We start from the raw sequence: 12,838 nt of genomic DNA on the forward strand, positions 1-12,838 counted from the left end.
AAATCCTGCACTACTACTTTTACTACTACTACTATTACATTGCATGCCCACTCAGCTAAAGTGTTATGGGAAAGAACGATGACGTCTTAACAAATAGACGTACCAAAATGTAGAAGTTTCAACGAATGTGATTGGTTGAGAAATTTGAAACACTGTGCCTTTATGCTTTCAATTAACCAAAGTTGGATATATAGCCTACTGCTAGATTATATTTTTACCGCATCTGGCCATGCCTCGCGGGCCAATTCCATGCCTCAGCGGCCTGTGGGACTTGACATGAATCTATGACAACCGAACGTGAGACCAGTTTCCCACCAAAAAATATGATTTTTCTTTTTCGGCTTATCGCAATTTCTGACGTTAACATTCATATCCTATTTTGGAGAATTTGTTTACCAATCAGCCAATCAGAAAGCAATATTCCCATTTTCTCAATTGCGATTGGCCAGCAATAAAGGTTCTATATTTTGGTACATCTGGCATTTTCACTAGCGCCGGAAAGAACAAAGTTTTGGTTCAAAATTATTTTACACTTTTTTCACGTCGTTTCCAGTATGCAAACCTGATATTTTCAGATAATGGAAACCGAAGACTCTATATCATCCGAATCTCATTCTATTGGTATCGTGAGAGATCGTACCGCAGAGCTACGAGATTGGAACGATGAGCCAGATGGACCTCTGCGTGATCGCGAGCTTGACGCCGATGGCGTCCCAATTCCGAGTGCTATGGAAGAAGTTGCGAATTTTGCATCTATGGTACATGCAAACTAGCAAAGCGAGCGAATAATAAATTTTATGTCTTTCAATGGTTCATATAAAATTGTTTAGGTTGGGACGACAATCGTTTCAACAGTGATGGAATTTGACAAATCGTCGATAGAAGTCTTCAGAGACAGTGTAAGTTGTTTACTTCCACAGGCCATGGAGATCGTTGCTCCTTCATCTGAAATTTAACTCATTTGATTTAGCAGTTTTAACCCCCTTGTATAATTTTTGGGGAGATTTTTCCAATAAGCGTTCGTGGGGTGTCAACTGTTTCCTTTTCCGCCATGAAGAAAATTTACCGTGTGTGAAGAAAGCTTGACTTTTTTCCCCACTTCGAATGGCTCTTGAGTAGAAGCAATCAATAATTTCAACTTTTCTTTTTTGGTTAAGCTAAGGAAATCAAACCTGGGATAAAAGTTTCTTTCAAACATGATTTAGTTTACTACAAAAGGAGTCTCATACAAATTATGTACATTTGTAGCAGAATCAAGAGAAAATTGAACAAAAAATCTCATTTCTATAAATAGGAGAAAATTCAAGATCAACCATAGCAAACAACAAGTCAACCTTTTCGGAAAGGTGGTCAAAAGTAGTATTTACAGAAATAGTGGCCAGAATTATTCATTAGTACCAGCTAAAAACAAGGATTCGATCGAATTAGAAGCCTCCCTTCCTCGACAGTCCCTATGGAAGCCTCAACCGGCTGCGGCCTTCGGAGCGAACGGGAACGGCGCAGGCAGAGTACGGAGCTCCGAACTAGCACAAAGCTGAATTTTTTTGGATAAATGTGATGATATGGGCGTAAGCGTCGTTGTTCTTGAGGCTGAGTTTGTTGGAAACTTGCTTTATCACCCGGGTTGCTGAGGGTCCTGCTACTCCTGTGCAAGACAAGTTGAAAGGACTGAGGGTGCTCTTCTCAACATTTAGAACTCGAGGCTATTTTTTTTGTTTTCATGGAAATTATACGCGTCTTCAATTTCTCTCGGGCAGCTTTTCGCAAAAGGGGTTAAAAAATTTTACATACAAAAACGTTTTTGTGAACCTGCTGTACCAGAGGACATCGGCTTTAATATCCAATCGTGCGTCATCTCCAGTGCTTGCTGTTTTGTTTGCGAATGTCTCGCCTTGCAGCGGCAGATTCGGCTCGATTTCAACAGCAAAACAAATTTCCTCAAGCAGATTGGTGAGAGGACCACGGATGTTGTTATCTCTTAAGTGGGTATACCCGCCTCTGGGACAGTGAAGGTCATGAGAAACTGAGTGACTCACTACAAACAAAATTGGAAGCAAGCTTAGGGGCTCCCAACCATAGCGAGGGCAATACCGTCTCGGACAAATCGAAGTTATATTTCTCAATGGCATGGCATTAGGCCAGTAGGAAGCATGTTTTTCAGAGGCCAGATCAATAACTGATGCTAGATTTTTTTAAAATTCATCTTCACTGATTTGTCCTTTCTGATCTTCTCAATTCTTGCTACGTCCCCGATAGATAGCGGCTCTGAGTTTTTTGACCTTTCATATTCGTGAATTCGGTCTTGAGGGCGAATGATGTTGAGCCCGGCTTTGAGTACGGGGAGTGAAAATATTTCGCGATAGGTCTCGTCGTAACTGATGTTACACACAAGGTTAGGGATTAGGTGATCATTGATAACTTTCTCGGATTCTTCCACTTAAGTTAATTTTTGTCGCAGAGTTGGTCAACATTTGTAAACATTTTGAGGGGCATTTTTCGCGTGTTCTGCTATTTTTCGCATTCTGTAAATAGTTTTGCTTTTGTTGTTCTATATTTTGTCTGCAGGAGTGTAAGTCGTTTCCGATTACAGATCCAAGGACTCTAGATCCATCAGTAATACTTACGTTTTTGTCTTTAAATTTATTTTTTTGCGTCATTGACGAACTCTGCTTTGGTCATGAAATGAAATTTGATGACATTATATCCAAATCAAGGACCATGCAATTTCAACTGTTGGACCTTCAGCGCTCCAACTGATTCTGCTGTGTTGCCGTCATCGCGTACCATTTCTGAATTAAGTTGTAGTCCGAAACTTTTTCAATGAGGCACTAAATAGCTAGTCCATACATTGCCGTTCCAAGTGGGCCACCATGACTGGTGCCCTCACGGGAATGGAGAACTTTTTGGAGACCTAGAGATTGTTTGGGGTCTATGTGAGTTGGCTAAAGCCAAGTGAAGAGATAGACAAAGGACTTCGATGTTTTTAGGGCTTGCTAAGTCTCTGCTCAAACTGTTTGAAGCATTTTTCGCATCAGTAGGGAGAATGGCCTGTTTCTCCTGTTGCTCAAAGGCTTCGCGTAGAGAGTGAATGGCATGGTTCCCACATCTTTGACCAAGGCAAAGTTGGAGATTGCCTCCGAGGAATTTGAGGTCTTTTATGACGAACTTTACGATGGTCCTACCAACGTCGCATTACCTCACCAACATCAGTGGGCCGTACGGCAGGACACTCATCGAGTTCTAACAACCTACAGCTATTGTACGCATCGAGAAAGCATACCTCGTGCGTCGAAATCAAAATAGTCAACTTTGCCAATGACTTGTAAAGGTCGTTTGACGTAGATTTGAACGACGTGATCACACGTCTCCATTCATTTGCATCTAATCCTGATGGATCGCGGCTGCCGTGTTTCTTCATGATCTTCAGTTCTTCGTGGTTCTTCAAGATTTGCTATCTGTGGGTTGGTTTGACTTTATTCATTTGATGTTCGATTTCGCAAGTCTGTCTTGTAGATTTTCCGCTTCGGAGAACAATAGCTCTAATTTTACAATGTATTCAGAGGTCGATTCGCCTAGCAAATTGTTAACTATTTACACAAGAACGATATAGTTTATTTCAGAATGGAGGCTTCATTACTTGTCATCGAAGCGTTTTTCACAGTAAAGTTGAGTTTCATGCTGAATATACATATTCTTGTTTTGTTTGCTGTAAGTGCTCTATATGTTGAGTTCAGTGAAATTTGACTATACTTTTGAGTTACTATGTTTTCAGTTTCATACTATTTTTCTAAGCGAAGCCCTATAGGCCTTGTAGGGAATCAATTCTTCTTTAATGAATATGCAAATGGGGATTTATCTGCAAATGTGGCTACTGCAATAACTGGCAAAAAAAGATTTTGAAGTAATTGTGAACTTGGAATAATGGTTTCATAACTCAATGGATTACCCTAAAAACGTACTACTACTGCTACTACTCTGTGCCGTACCAATTATTAAGGCTGGTAAAATTGGGGCAACTCATTATTGTTGTATTGAAACCAGGTTGCTTTTTCGGTGATTTCAGTTTTCCGCATGACTCATTGGACATTGTCTAACTCTTGCAGCAGAAAATGATATTTTATTTCTTCAATAATAATGTGTTCCTTCCTGTTGTATTCTCACCAACGCATTCCTCTCACAACATCTTGGCTAATACCTTGGCAAATTTTTGTTGCGTAACTTACCAGCACCCAATAAAATGGGCAGTTTTCGGAGATTTTAAGGGTCATATTTGAACTTTCGAAACAGCGTCTTAAGTCCCTTATTGTTCATCATATATATATATATATATATATATATATATATATATATATATATATATATATATATATATATATATATATATGTATATTGTAAGATTCTGAACTTTATTAGGCAGCCTGTCACGGGAAAACAATAGCGCCCAGATCTCACAATTCGAAAGGTTTAAGTTTGGTGGTTCGTCTTCTTCTTAACAACAATAGATTTCCCGTGTTATGCTCTCGGCTGTTCAAAAGTGTCGATGGTAAAAACACTTAAATTAAATAACTGTAACACTAATTACAATAACTCAATAGGCATCAGGTAACATGCGCTACGACAATCAAAATAACTACTACTATAACTAATTCTAACACAAGCAACCACAAGCTTGGAACAATAAGTAACTAAGTTATTTCTCAATCCAACTCTACAGTAATACCGATTGCCGCTTATACTCAAACGCAATCAAAACAGCTGGAATTATCCTTCAGCTAATAACAGACTGATGAACCACAGTCTAACAACAACAATAAGTCCGAGCTCGCTCAATCAGGCAAACTCTGCCAAATAACTGTAACTAATCCGAGCCGCTTGCTCAATCAAATACCGCAAGTTCCAGAGCCTCTCGCTCACTTGCAACAGCAATCTGTGCTCGATAATCTAACCGAATCGCAAAGACTACTCAGAGCTTCTCGCTCAATCAACCAGGCAAACTCTGCCAATTAACTCTAATTCTATAACAGCGACTATTCAGAGCATCGCGCTCAATCGCTCTGGCATTCTATAACAGCGACTATTCAGAGCATCGCGCTCAATCGCTCTGGCAAAGTTAACGCAACGACGCTTAACGATTGACAGAGCCTCACGCTCAATAATACCGGCAAACTATGCCAAACAATCGAATATTAACTCGCTCACGGTTTGCAACTTCTGCGCTGCGCTTATACTGAGCCGAGCAAACAGTTTGTTTACTCAAACCAAATAACCGTCATTATTGCACCACGTTTCCACTTGCCATAATGCTATTGGCTACTTTGTTTACATTCCGTCATACCAATGCCGTAAAACTTCAACGTGTCGAATACCGAACTTACCTAATAGATAACAGTCAAGATGGCTACCAAATTTACATATATGCGAACTCCGGATTTTTCTATTCTCACGTGCAATTTGTTTACATAGGGGAATTCCTAGGGTACCGTCCGCACATCCTACATTTCTGGGTCGTTTGTTTACATAAGGCGGTTTGGGGGGCATGGTCCGCATCGAGCCTAATTAGGCATGGGCTCCAGGCCTTATTGCACCTTGTAATAGGTGGCGTTCATGAAACTCAAAAATCAGCGTTTTCGGATTTTAACCCAAAATTATCACTTTTTCTCCATATAAGTGTTAATGGCTCCCCACCTAGTAAAGCTGTCGCTACCAATTCTGGTACACAAAGAGCTTGGGGGCCCCTAGAGTGTTGGTGATCCTGGCTGGGTTCAGCCATATCGGGTTCGCAAAATTGGGGGGGGGGGGTGGACAAATATGGAGTCCCATCTTGTAAAAATTTTCAGATTTGGCCAAAATTACGAATTTTGTAAAACTCTTTTTTCTTTCAGTTATAACGGATGTCAGTGACTACTAACGTTTTTTTTGTTGCATCAAGCTACTCGCGGATTACAGCAAGCTAGTATTCAGTATAGAACGCAATTTCATATAAATCCCCGTAAAATGCATTGAGGTCAGTAATACGCTATAATCGGTTTATGAACTTCAGCTACGTAGCAGTGGCTTTTTATATGCTCTTATTGGACCTCATGAGAGCTAGGATACTACCTATATATAAATTACGCAAGAGATTGAAAGAGATGGTTTAACCTCTTTACAGAGACTTTCATGGTAACAGTTCAATGATGACATTTATTATGATTCCACATTTTGTGATAACAGTACATATGATAGCAGCAAGCGCCAAAGTTCTGCCAACTCTCAATCACTGCACCACAGATCCCAAATCTTTAATAGAATACCCGAAATTTCTGAGAGTTCAAGGTAACCGCTCTAACAAAATTACTTCACTTTTCGTTTCTTGTTAAAGTCATTACTGAACCTAATCTACTTGGTAGCTTGTTCCCAAAACAGAGTTGAATGTTCTCTTAAGGGTTGTCTGGTGTTTGCAGCTGTTATATTGTCTCTAGTTGCATTACTTAATTGTTCGTTCGACTTAAAGAAATATTTCACACCTAAAATTCTGATAGTTCTGGTTTTAGGCCATTGGTTACGATTTTACATATATCGACCACATTCCATCGATTTTTATTGACTCCCTAGCCTGGGTTTTTACTGATGACACTAGGCTTGATCTTCAATCTGTGATTTTCGTGATCTTCCCTTCTTATGCTCGAATTTATTTAGTGGTATAATAGATGAGACTTTATGATTTTCTACATTCTATTAAAAGCTTTGCCTCTATTAAAATCAAGGACCATGCAATTTCAACTGTTGGACCTTCAGCGCTCCAGCCGATTCTGCTGTGTTTGCGTCATCTCGTACCATTTCTGATTTAAGTTGTCCGAAACTTTTTCAATGAGGCACTAAATAGCTAGTCCATACATTGCCGTTCCAAGTGGGCCACCATGACTGGTGCCCTCACGGGAATGGAGAACTTTTTGGAGACCTAGAGATTGTTTGGGGTCTATGTGAGTTGGCTAAAGCCAAGTGAAGAGATAGACAAAGGACTTCGATGTTTTTAGGGCTTGCTAAGTCTCTGTTCAAACTGTTTGAAGCATTTTTCGCATCAGTAGGGAGAATGGCCTGTTTCTCCTGTTGCTCAAAGGCTTCGCGTAGAGAGTGAATGGCATGGTTCCCACATCTTTGACCAAGGCAAAGTTGGAGATTGCCTCCGAGGAATTTGAGGTCTTTTATGACGAACTTTACGATGGTCCTACCAACGTCGCATTACCTCACCAACATCAGTGGGCCGTACGGCAGGACACTCATCGAGTTCTAACAACCTACAGCTATTGTACGCATCGAGAAAGCATACCTCGTGCGTCGAAATCAAAATAGTCAACTTTGCCAATGACTTGTAAAGGTCGTTTGACGTAGATTTGAACGACGTGATCACACGTCTCCATTCATTCGCATCTAATCCTGATGGATCGCGGCTGCCGTGTTTCTTCATGATCTTCAGTTCTTCGTGGTTCTTCAAGATTTGCTATCTGTGGGTTGGTTTCACTTTATTCATTTGATGTTCGATTTCGCAAGTCTGTCTTGCAGATTTTGCGCGTCGGAGAACAATAGCTCTAATTTTACAATGTTTTCAGAGGTCGATTCGCCTAGCAAATTAATAACTATTTACTTAAGAACGATATAGTTTATTTCAGAATGGAGGCTTCATTACTTGTCATCGAAGCGTTTTCTCACAGTAAAGTTGAGTTTCATGCTGAATATACATTTTCTTGTTTTGTATGCTGTAAGTGCTCTATATGTTCTGAATTCAGTTAAATATGACTATACTTTTGAGTTACTATGTTTTCAGTGTCATACTATTTTTCTAAATGAAGCCCTATAGGCCTTGCAGGGAATCAATTCGTCTGTAATGAATATGCAAATGGGGATTTATCTGCAAATGTGGCTTCTGCAATAACTGGCATAAAGATTTTGAAGTAATTGTGAACTTGGAATAATGGTCTCATAACTCAACGGATTACCCTAAAACCGTACTACTACTGCTACTACTCTGTGCCAAATCAATTATTAAGGCTGGTTATGTTGGGGCAACTCATTAATGTTGTATTGAAACCAGGTTGCTTTTTCGGTGATATCAGTTTTCTGCATGACTCATTGGACATTGTCTAACTCTTGCATCAGAAAATATTTTATTTCTTCAATAATAATGTGTTCCTTCCTGTCGTACTCTCACCAACGCATTCCTCTCACAACATCTTGGCTAATACCTTGGCAAATTTTTGTTGCGTAACTTACTAGCACCCAATAAAATGTGCAGTTTTCGGAGATTTTAAGGGTCATATTTGAAATTTCGAGACAGCGTCTTAAGTCCCTTATTGTTCATCATATATATGTATATATATATATATATATATATATATATATATATATATATATATATATTTATATATATATATATATATTTATATATATATATATATATATATATATATATATATCGACCACATGCCAGTTATTTTTATTGACTCCCTAGCCTGGGTTTTTACTGATGACACTAGGCTTGATCTTTAGTCTGTGATTTTCGTGATCTTCCCTTCTTATACTCGAATTTATTTAGTGGTATAATAGATGAGACTTTATGATTTTCTACATTCTATTAAAAGCTTTGTCTCTATTAAAATCAAGGACCATGCAATTTCAACTGTTGGACCTTCAGCGCTCCAGCCGATTCTGCTGTGTTTGCGTCATCGCGTACCATTTCTGAATTAAATTGTAGTCCGAAACTTTTTCAATGAGGCGCTAAATAGCTAGTCCATACATTGCCGTTGCAAGTGGTCCTTCTTGACTGGTGCCCTCACGGGAATGGAGACTTTTTTGGAGACCTAGAGATTGGTTGGGGTCTATGTGAGTTGGATAAAGCCAAGTGAAGAGATAGACAAAGGAGTTCGATGTTTTTAGGGCTTGCTAAGTCTCTGTTCAAACTGTTTCAAGCATTTTTCGCATCGGTAGGGAGAATGGCCTGTGTCTCCTGTTGCTCAAAGGCTTCACGTAGAGATTGAATGGCAAGGTTCCCACATCTTTGGCCAAGGCAAAGTTGGAGATTGCCTCCGAGGAATTTGAGGTCATTTATGACGCACTTTACGATGGTCCTTCCAACGTCGCGTTACCTCACCAACACCTGTGGGCCGTACGCCAGGACACTTATCGGGTTCTATCAACCTACAGCTATTGTACGCATCGAGAAAGCATATCTCGTGCGTCGAAATCAAAATGGTCAACTTTGCCAATGACTTGTAAATGTCGTTTGACGTAGATTTGAACGACGTGATCACACGTCTCCATTCATTTGCATCTAATCCTGAGGGGTCGTGGCTGCCGTGGTTCTTCATGGTCTTCAGTTCTTCGTGGTTCTTCACGTAGTGCAGATGGGTTGATGCGATAGTAGATAGAGGGGTGATAGGGTAATGTGTTTGATTGAGGGCCTTTCTCAATAAAGTCAAGATTTGCTATCTGTCGGTTGGGTTGCTTTTCAACTAATATATCCATTACTGTTTTCGTTCCCCTTTCTTGTTTTAGGGTAAGACACTGCCAATCGATTTGTCGGTTAGGCAGCATAGAGCATTCGAGATTTTTCCAGTTTCCAGTCGCTTAGTTTGAATTTTTTCATTTCAAGTTTAGTGTTCGATTTCGCAAGTCTGTCTTGTAGATTTTCGGCTTCGGAAAACAATAGTTCTAATTTTACAATGTATCCAGAGGTCGAATCGCCTAGCAAATTGTTAACTATTTACACAAGAACGATAGTTTATTTCAGATTGGACCTTAATTTCTTGTCATTGAAGCGTTTTTCACAGTAAAGTTGATTTTCATGCTGAATATACATTCACCTTTTGTATGCTGTAAGTGCTCTACATGTTCTATCTGAGTGCAGTTAAATATGACTATACTTTTGAGTTACTATGTTTTCAGTTTAATACTATTTTTAAATGAAGCCCTATAGGCCTTGTAGGGAATCAATTCTTCTTTAATGAATATGCAAATGGAGATTTAACTGCAATTGTGGCTACGGCAATAACTGGCAGAAAAGATTTTAAGTAATTGTGAACTTGGAATAATGTCTCATAACTGAATGGATTACCCTAAAACCGTACTACTACTGCTACTACTCTGTGCCATATCAATTTTTAAGGCTGGTAGTATTAGGGTAGATCATTAATGTTGTATTGAAACCAGGTTGCTTTTTCGTTGATTCCAGTTTTCCGCATGACATTTTCTAACTCTGGCAGCAGAAAATGATATATTCATTAGACGACATAGCAACGCCCATTACCACTGAAATGAAATCATTCAAGCCAGCACTAATTGACAAACTCGAATCCTATGTCCGAATCAAGCTTTCTCTTTGACAATCATTGTCTTTATTGGAAGCTTAGCCTTACGTATCCTCTTCATGTATTATACCATAAAGTAGCCTTTGTACGACGAATGGTGCCAAACTTCATGAAGCTTAATGGAACAAATGTACCGCTTAATCCATTAGTTTCCGTACCGAAACATCTGAAAGCAGATGTAGTCTCAAACCTCGCGAAACAACTCAAGAAACCACCAACAGTTATATCGCCAGAAGACATGGGAACTCTCAAACGACATCAGACGAAACTCCATGCCTGCAACTTCTACCATGTCACTCAACACCATGGACCGATTCAACACAGAAGACGAACTAGATAACCCAGCTTCACCCCGAGAGGAAAGTATGCTTTGAGTCCATGAAAGTCTTATATAGTTCGACAAGTATTAATCCTTTAACTGATTAAGTATCCATTCATCCATTAAGTTTTCCTTCTAAGTGCTTCTCTATTTAAAACTAGTGCTTCAAATCCACGATAATAACCAGTGCTTTAGACCACTCATTCAACCAGTACATATGTGATACCTTATTCAACATTTAGAGCCTTTATCCAGCAAAATAACCATGATTATCTTCAGTGCTAATCTTAACGCGTTCTCTCAACCCTAACTCTATCTTATGTTCTCACTCTTTATTCAGCATTAGCGCATTCTCAACTCTCAAATGTTTCTTCAAAGCCTTTAATCTTGTCTTAACCCTCTTTATTTTAACCTTTATCTCAATTTGTTTTACCTTAAACTTTATCTCTTTTAAATTCTTTAATTGTGTTTAACTTTAATGCTTTCGTTCACAACTCTTTTCTAAGAAAACATATATTGGGTGGCTCCAACAAAAACATGTGTATACTCTTATATTCGTGCAGATTATATGTTTTATAGAAAAATTGTAAAACCCAGTTCCCTCTCAAAATTTTCATGGAAAATTTTCATAAAGTCCGGTAGTGTCACGCCCCTATCTCGTCCCTCATAGTTACGTGATTATTTTCCTTTAAACATCCATAAATAAGTGCTTTAATCTAGTTCATATTCAGATAGATTTCAAGGCCATATATAGCTAGTATTTCCATCTAGGCCTGTAACCCCTAATTTGTTTGTTTATTAAAAACAACCGCTGATTGACAGTTTACTGATAAACATATCAAGTGCCTAAAAGCTTCAATATTTACCTTTTTGAGTTCACTGACGATAAATTTGCATAATTGGTAAATAACTTCATGAGAAATTATGTACTTGGTGAAGTAATTATTCTGATAAAGTAGGTGCTAATACGGAAATTGTATCTGTAGTTAACAAACATCAAGAGACGTACAAAAGCCGGAAATTGCCCAACTTGTAGATCAGTAAATATTTACGAAGGACCAATACAACTCAAGGTACAGTCCTGCGGAACCTACGATCTCCAGAACACCGGAGAAACAGCCTGACTATCAGTTGCTATTCGAACTCAACAATAATCTCGAAACTTCTTATTTTATCTCCGAAAACTTTAATTATTTTGTTATAATTTATGTTAAAATAATTAAAGATTGAACTGGAAATTCTTCATAAAATAACTAAGTTAGAACAGGCTTCTTTAGTGTTATATTGTGGCTAAATAAGGCTCCAAAACTCAAGGTAACTAGTGGATATATCGCGCATCCGAACCGCTCAATAAAAGGCTATTACTAGCTAAGTTTATTCAAAATATATCCGCTAAAAACCGCACTGTGAAACATCAAAATAAGTCCTTGTAAAATGACAATTATTCACATTATTTTTCTGCTAATATTAATCTCCGAAAACACCATGAGGAACACTCTTAAAAGTCAGTGCGTAACAAAGGGAAATTTAGATTCCAGTAAAAATGTGCCTCATTTTTGGCTTTAATAATTCATTTTGAAGGGCGCATCTAAGAAACAAACGGTGAGAACTCCAATTTCACTTTTATTCTTTAAAACAGATGGTGTCTAGTCATAGAAATTACAAGCTATGAACTCTAGCCATTGATAAGCTCCCGTTATTCCACTACTGATGTCAATGAGACCTTTCATTACTCAATCAGTGGCACAATTACAGAAGAAAAAACAGAGAACTCAAAAGTTTACTAATTTTTTACTACAAAAATTTCAAAGTAATCAAACTCATAAACTATAAACCGCGAGTTTCATTTAGATTTCGTTCAAGTCAAAAAACTATTAGTTGCGTAGATTAATTCGGAAATCATTTATTCACCATTAAAACATATGCATCGTACTTATTATTCTTCGCTAGGAAGTCATGAGAAGAAAGCAAAATAATTCAAACAGCCGCAGAAACAAAGTGCTCTAAAAATCCAAAAATATTGATCCAAATCCAAACTTGTCTTAAAAAACCGCGTTGAGACAAAAGAGCCTCGATATCTCTTCAGATAGAATTGTGAAGAAATTCGCAAATTGTTTCTGAAAGAGAAGAAAATCATTGTGAAAAGTGAAATGTTCACAAAATTTTAAACCTCGAT

The 12,838-nt window shown here is 38.4% G+C and overlaps 1 protein-coding gene across 1 annotated transcript in view; it reads left to right on the forward strand.

Moving 5' to 3' along the window:
- The first annotated feature begins 559 nt into the window (after positions 1 to 559).
- The window catches only part of LOC142349838 (syntaxin-1A-like), a 59,099-nt gene continuing 46,820 nt past the window's right edge, over positions 560 to 12,838 (forward strand). The window contains exons 1-2 of the mRNA XM_075401642.1: positions 560 to 758; positions 831 to 899. Of these exons, the coding sequence (XP_075257757.1) occupies positions 579 to 758; positions 831 to 899 (249 nt within the window). The 5' untranslated portion in view covers positions 560 to 578. The remainder of the gene's footprint in view (positions 759 to 830; positions 900 to 12,838) is intronic.

Source organism: Convolutriloba macropyga, chromosome 11 (genome assembly GCF_964194025.1).
Source record: "Convolutriloba macropyga chromosome 11, txConMacr16.3, whole genome shotgun sequence".
Taxonomy (NCBI): Eukaryota; Metazoa; Xenacoelomorpha; order Acoela; family Convolutidae; genus Convolutriloba; species Convolutriloba macropyga.